The sequence below is a fragment of the Erythrolamprus reginae genome, chromosome 11 (genome assembly GCF_031021105.1).
Source record: "Erythrolamprus reginae isolate rEryReg1 chromosome 11, rEryReg1.hap1, whole genome shotgun sequence".
Taxonomy (NCBI): domain Eukaryota; kingdom Metazoa; phylum Chordata; class Lepidosauria; order Squamata; family Dipsadidae; genus Erythrolamprus; species Erythrolamprus reginae.
The window spans coordinates 2,701,064-2,707,348 of record NC_091960.1 but is presented as its reverse complement, the minus strand read 5'-3'; the positions used below and the strand labels follow the sequence as shown (position 1 = coordinate 2,707,348).

The following is a 6,285-nucleotide window of genomic DNA, read 5'->3' as shown; positions in this document are numbered from 1 at the left end:
TGTTTGGAAATGCAGGAGAACCAGCCAGGTTGCATAAACGCAGGCCCTGAACTTTGATGAGACCCAAAACTGTGATTGACACATTCACATAAAAGCTAAGCTTCTCTTGAATGCTGTCGGCCGAGACAATCACTCCAACAAACAGTTTCAAAGGCAGCAGCAAAGGGATGTTAAAGGAGGAGGACATTTACAGTAATTTGACATGGATAGACAGTTTGATCAAGATTACTTCCGGCATGAAGGTTTTTTAATCTATTTGTCTCCTATGTTTCTCTTTTTTTTATAAGCCTCTCAAGGTGGAGAACGTATCTAACAGTCCTTTTTATTTGTGATTCCGCACAACAATTTTTGTGGGGATTGTGGGGATGAGAGAGGGACTGGCCCAAAGTCACCCAGCCGCTTTCATATCTAAGACGGGACTAGAACTCAGTCTCCTGGTGATTGGCCCAAAATCCTAGCTGAGGAATTCTGGGAGTTGAAGTCCAGAGGCCTTTAAATCGCCACGGTTGAACTCCGCTGGCTTACAGCCTAGAGCCTACGGATATAAAAATATTCCTGTGGCAACGCCAGATACTATATTGGGAATCTGCCCGGTTTAATGCCTCTGACGGACCTGTAGGATTTGAAGCTGCTCAGTTAAACCACGATTTTAAAAAATCCCAGTGAATTTCTGTTCCGCAAGCTGGCACCTTTTTTGTAAAAAAAAAAAACAACCCCTCCGGTGCTAAGGAAAAAATAAATGAGTCCTTTTGGAAAAAATGCACAAAGCAAACCCATTAAAGCAGCAGGGACCTTTCCACAAAATCCTTAAAAGTAGCCTTTTGATTCCAAGGAGAACCGCCTCCCTTTGTAAAAGTATAAAAGGCAAAACCTCCGTTCGACCGAAAGTTCCTTTTTTTGGTTCAAGCCGTCACAAGCGAGGGTCGCCCAGAAAGTAATGCACCACATTTTTTTTGTTCAACAATTATTTATTGTACACAATGAACCTTACACACAAGAAAGAATGAGGTTTCTTTTACACTCCCTATTTTTCCACGTAATCTCCATCCCGTTCTATGGCCTTCCTCCAGGAAGACACAAGGGCGTGTATTTATGTATTTATTTATTTATTTATGTATTTATGTATTTATGTATTTATTTATGTATTTATTTATTTATTATTGGATTTGTATGTCATATTGTATGTGTTTACAAGTGGAGAAAAATTTTAAAAAAAACTTATACCCACAAAAGACTTCGCAACTTTAAGACTTCAACTCTCAAAATTCTCCAGCCTGGGAGTTGAAGTCCACAAGTCCACTGGACTTTAAGTGATAACAGAACATTCCACCTTTGAAAAAATTTAAAGGAAAGCCAGACAACAAACAACCCATCCTCATTTTTCCCTTAATATTTTGGCTCGTAAGAAAATATTGAAACCAGCAGTGTCCAACCTCGGCCTTTTTAAGAACTGCGGACTTCAACTCCCAGAATTCCCCAGCCAGAATGCCTGGGTGAAAATACATAGTTCGCTGTGCAATTCTGGGAGTTGAAGTCCAGTTCTTAAAGGGGCTGAATTTGAGGGAGAGGCCCCTGATGAAATGTTTCTCACTTACATCAGGATAATTAAATAATCAGTTATTTAAAAATAAATAAACAATTATTAATAATTGTGATGTAAATGGGCTAAAAAAATAAAAAATATTTTTATATTTTAATATTAAATTATTAAATAATTTAATGATAATAATTAAATAATAAATATTTAAATAATAATCTATTGCTAATTAAATAGAAACTTGTGGGTTTTTTTAAAAAAGCAACCCATTTATCTCTACGGAGGGGGAAAAAATAAAGTCGAAAAGAAAGAATCATAGGGTCAACGCATCACAGCTTTTTATAGACTCGGGATATTAAATTAATTCCCTGGGAGTGCTTTATATAGCACAATCATGTTCGTTTCTTTTACACTCCAGCTTCTAAATTCATGGTACGCCAACGGCTTTGACTTCGCTTGACTCCTTCCACTAGAAAGCAGGTTTGCCCTCTGAAAATTGCCCAGGATTCAATTGGAAGAGCCCAAAAAAAGAGGGCAAATCGTTTATAAAGGACTCTCAATTAATTAGCCAAAAGAAGACGCCAGCTTTTATATCACACAAAAGAAGGACGGAGGCTATAAATTTAGCATCGTCTAGGAACAAATCAATTTCACGTGTCTGCAGGGACCTGGGATTTTTAGCAGGACGTATTTTATGCAACGTTTCTGATCTTGGAAATATTCTATTGGTGTATTGCCAGAGATGGACCAAAACAGATTTTAAAATTGCAGGTAAACCTCGAAGTACAGCAGTTTGTTTAGTGAGCATTTGAAGTTACGATGGCACTGCAAAAGATGATTTCGAACCGTTTTGCATCATCCAGGGGAAGAGCCTTCTCTGTGGCGGCCCCGGCCCTCTGGAACCAACTCCCTCCAGAGATTAGAATTGCCCCCACCCTCCTTGCCTTTCGTAAGCTTCTTAAAACCCACCTCTGCCGCAAGGCATGGGGGAACTGAGATACCCTTTCCCCCTAGGCCTTTACAATTTTATGCATGGTATGTCTGTCTGTATGTTTGGTTTTATAATAAGGGTTTTTAACTGTTTTAATATTGGATTGTTATATGCTGTCTTTATTACTGTTGTTAGCTGCCCCGAGTCTACGGAGAGGAGCGGCATACAAATCCAATAAATAAATAAATAAATAAATCCATGAATGATAGAGTTACAGGTAGAAGAGGCCAGAAAGGTCATCTACGTCAAGGGTGTCTGACCTTGGCCATTTCAAAGACTTGGGGACTTCAACTCCCAGAATTCCTCAGCCAGTTTGCTTTGCTTTGGCTGAGGAATTCTGGGAGTTGAAGTCCACAAGTCTTCAATTTGTCAAGATTGGAGACCTCGCTGTATTCTCATTCCTGGTTTACCATCACCACCACCATCTCTGGTTATTCTATCAACTGGCTAATTAATGGAGCAACTCTTCCAATCTCCTGCTTGGAGTGGGGTGCGGGTTGGACTAGATGACCTCCAAGGTCCCTTCCAACACTTGTTATTCTGTTATCATGAGGAGAAAGTTTCAGTACAGTAGTTGGGTACCTCTACTTACTTAATTCGTTCCGTGACCAGGTTCCTAAGTAGAAAAGTTTGTAAGAAGCAATTTTTCCCATAGGAATCAATGTAAAAGCAAATAATGTGTGTGATTGGGGAAACCACAGAGAGGGTGAAGGCTGTTTCCTCCCAGGAGATTCCTAGAGAGGCCCCACGGAGGCTTCAGTTTTCCGAATGTCAGTCACGTGACCACGGGGGATGCAGCAAGTGCAAAAAACGGTCCCAAATCCCTTTTCCCCCCAGTTCTGTGGTAATTTCAAATGGTCACTAAATTTGTAAGTTGAGGACTACCTGTAAAGCTTGGGCATTATAGCTTGGTACAAACCAAAGTTTAGGGATGAACCTCTGTGGCCTAGAGGCGAAGCTTTGGCCTCACAATTAGGAGGTTATTATTATTTATTAGATTTATGGTATACTGTATGCTACCCTTCTCTGAAGACTTGGAGGTTGCGAGTTCAATCCTAGATAGAGGCAGATGTAGGGCCTAGGATTAACCATGGTTTAGGGATGAACCTTTGCGGCCTAGAAGCGAAACTCTCGCCTCACGATAATGAGGGGGTGAGTTCAATCCTAGATAGAGGGAGATGTAGGGCCTAGGATTAATTCCTGTGGGGCCTAGACAGACGAAACTCTCACCTCACACAATCATGAGGGGGTGAGTTTGATCCTAGATAGAGGCAGATGTAAGGCCTAGGATTAACCTCTGCGGCCTAGAGGTGAAACTCTCACCTCACAATCATGAGGGGGTGAGTTCAATCCTAGATCGAGGCCGATGTGGGGGTCTAGGATTAATTCCTGTGGGGCCTAGAGAGGTGAAATTTTTGCCTCACAATCATGAGGTGGTGAGGTGGTGGTGGTGGTTTGGCCTAGATCAGTGTTTCCCAACCTTGGCCACTTGAAGATATTTGGACTTCAACTCCCAGAAGGCCCCAGCCAGCAAATGCTGGCTGGGGCCTTCTGGGAGTTGAAGTCCAAATATCTTCAAGTGGCCAAGGTTGGGAAACATTGGACTAGATGACCTCCAAGGTCCCTTCCAACTCTGTTAATAGAGCAGCTACCCACCCCCACGTGACTAAGGACCCGTGTCATGGGCTGCCAAGGTGGGGAAGGGGAGACCCAGAGACCCCCGAGGCAAGGAAAGGAGGGCGGGGCAGCCGCCAGGTGTGGAGAGGAGCCGCTCCTACGCATCGGCCCCCAGCAGCAGCGCCGCACGCGATAGACTACTCCTGGCCCGGGAGGCTCCACCGGGCGGCGGCCGTCTCCCCTTCCTCTCCCCTCCTTGCAAGGGGCGGGCCGGGGGGCGGGGCCGGCTGGCCGGCTGGAGCTGCTGGCGGAGCCCGGCCGGCCGCTTAGTGTGTCCGCAGGAGCTTCCCCCGGCTACTGCCGCCGCAACACCCCCGGCCGGCTCCCGCCGCCGCCGAGCCCCGCCAGCCCAGCCCAGCCCCGCCATGGCCGAAGGAGGCGGCGAGGGAGAGGACGATGTGCAGTTTCTGAGGACGGTGAGCGGGGCTGGGGGGCACCGAGGAGGAGGAGGAGGAGGAGGAAGGCTGGGGGAAAGGGGAAGGGGTCCTCTGGAAGGGTCGTCCAGGATTTGGGGGGCTCTGGGCTGAGTTGCACCGAGGAGGAAGGGGTTGGTTGGAAGGGACCCACAGGAATTGGGGCAACTTGGGTTGAGGGGCACCCAGGAGGAGGAGGAGGAGGAGGAGGAGGAGGAGGAGGAGGAGGAGGAGGAGGAGGAGGAGGAGGAGGAGGAGGAGGAGGAGGAGGAGGAGGAGGAGGAGGAAGGCTGGGGTCGCCTGGAAGGACCCCCAGGAATTGGGGTGACTTGGGCTGAGGGGCACCGAGGAGGAGGAGGAAGGCTGGGGTCATCTGACAGGGGCGTCCATGGAATTGTGGGGCACTGGAATGGGGGGCACCGAGGAGGAGGAAGGCTGGAGTCACCTGGAAGGACCCCCAGGAATTGGGGTGACTTGGGCTGAGGGGCACCGAGGAGGAGGAGGAAGAGGAGGAAGAGCAGGAGGAGGAAGAGGAGGAGGAAGGGGTTGGTTGGAAGGACCCCACAGGAATTGGGGCAATTTGGGCTGGGGGCCACCGAGGAGGAAGAGGAGGAGGAAGGCTGGGGTCATCTGAAAGGGTCCCCCAGTAATTGGGGACACTGGAATGGGGGGCACCGAGGAGGAGGAAGAGGAGGTCTGGGGTCACCTGGAAGGACCCCCAGGAATTGGGGTGACTTGGGCTGAAGGGCACCGAGGAGGAGGAGGAAGGCTGGGGTCATCTGACAGGGGCATCCAGGATTTGGGGGGCACTGGGCTGGGGGGCACCGAGGAGGAGACAGTCGGACTTCCAAAAGGTCGGATGAAAGTTGGGAGGAAGATGTTTTCCGCCGGCCAACACAATAGGTGAAGACAGGGACTCGCTGGGAGTTGGCCCTCGATGCCCTTTGACCTTTGGTTTCCCGCTTGGGGAGAGTTGGATTTGGGTTGGGGGCTTTTCATGGGAGGGATCCCCTCCTTCTCTTCTTTGGGGCGGTGGGATGTTCTAGCCAGACATAGCTGGAAAGAGTTGGTCTTCTGGGCCCAAAATTTGGGCAACCTAGAAGAGGAGAAGAGCCGGAGAGGAAGGGAGGGGGCCACAGAGCCCCTTGTGATCTAGGCTGGGCCTGCATACCTAGGTCATTCATGGCCAGCTTTTGGGGTGGGGGGAACAATCCCCCTCTTCTTATCCTCCTTGGCCCACATCCACACAACCTTGGGGTGTCCTCTCTTTCTCCTTCCCCTTTCAGTAATGACAGCCGACAAGGAAACATAGAAACATAGAAGATTGACGGCAGAAAAAGACCTCCTGGTCCATCTAGTCTGCCCTTCTACTGTATTTTATTTTAGGATGGATCTATGTTTATCCCAGACATGTTTCAATTCAGTTCCTGTGGATTGACCAGCCACGTCTGCTGGAAGTTTGTTCCAAGCATCTACTGCTCTTTCAGTCAAATAATATTTTCTCACATTACTTCTAATCTTTCCCCCAACTGACCTCAGATATGTGCCCCCTTGTTCTTGGGTTCACTTCCCTATTAAAATCACTTCCCTCCTGGACCCTTATTTAACCCTTTAAAGCAGCACCTTTTGTGTTTTGAGTTTATAAGCTCCCTCGCCAATTGTGGGTC

The 6,285-nt window shown here is 47.8% G+C and overlaps 1 protein-coding gene across 1 annotated transcript in view; it reads left to right on the top strand.

Annotated features, from left to right (window-relative positions):
* Nucleotides 1-4,570: 4,570 nt before the first annotated feature.
* LOC139174151 (ryanodine receptor 1-like) overlaps nt 4,571-6,285 on the top strand; it is a 161,260-nt gene continuing 159,545 nt past the window's right edge. The window contains exon 1 of the mRNA XM_070764289.1: nt 4,571-4,621. Coding sequence (XP_070620390.1) covers nt 4,571-4,621 — 51 coding nt within the window. The remainder of the gene's footprint in view (nt 4,622-6,285) is intronic.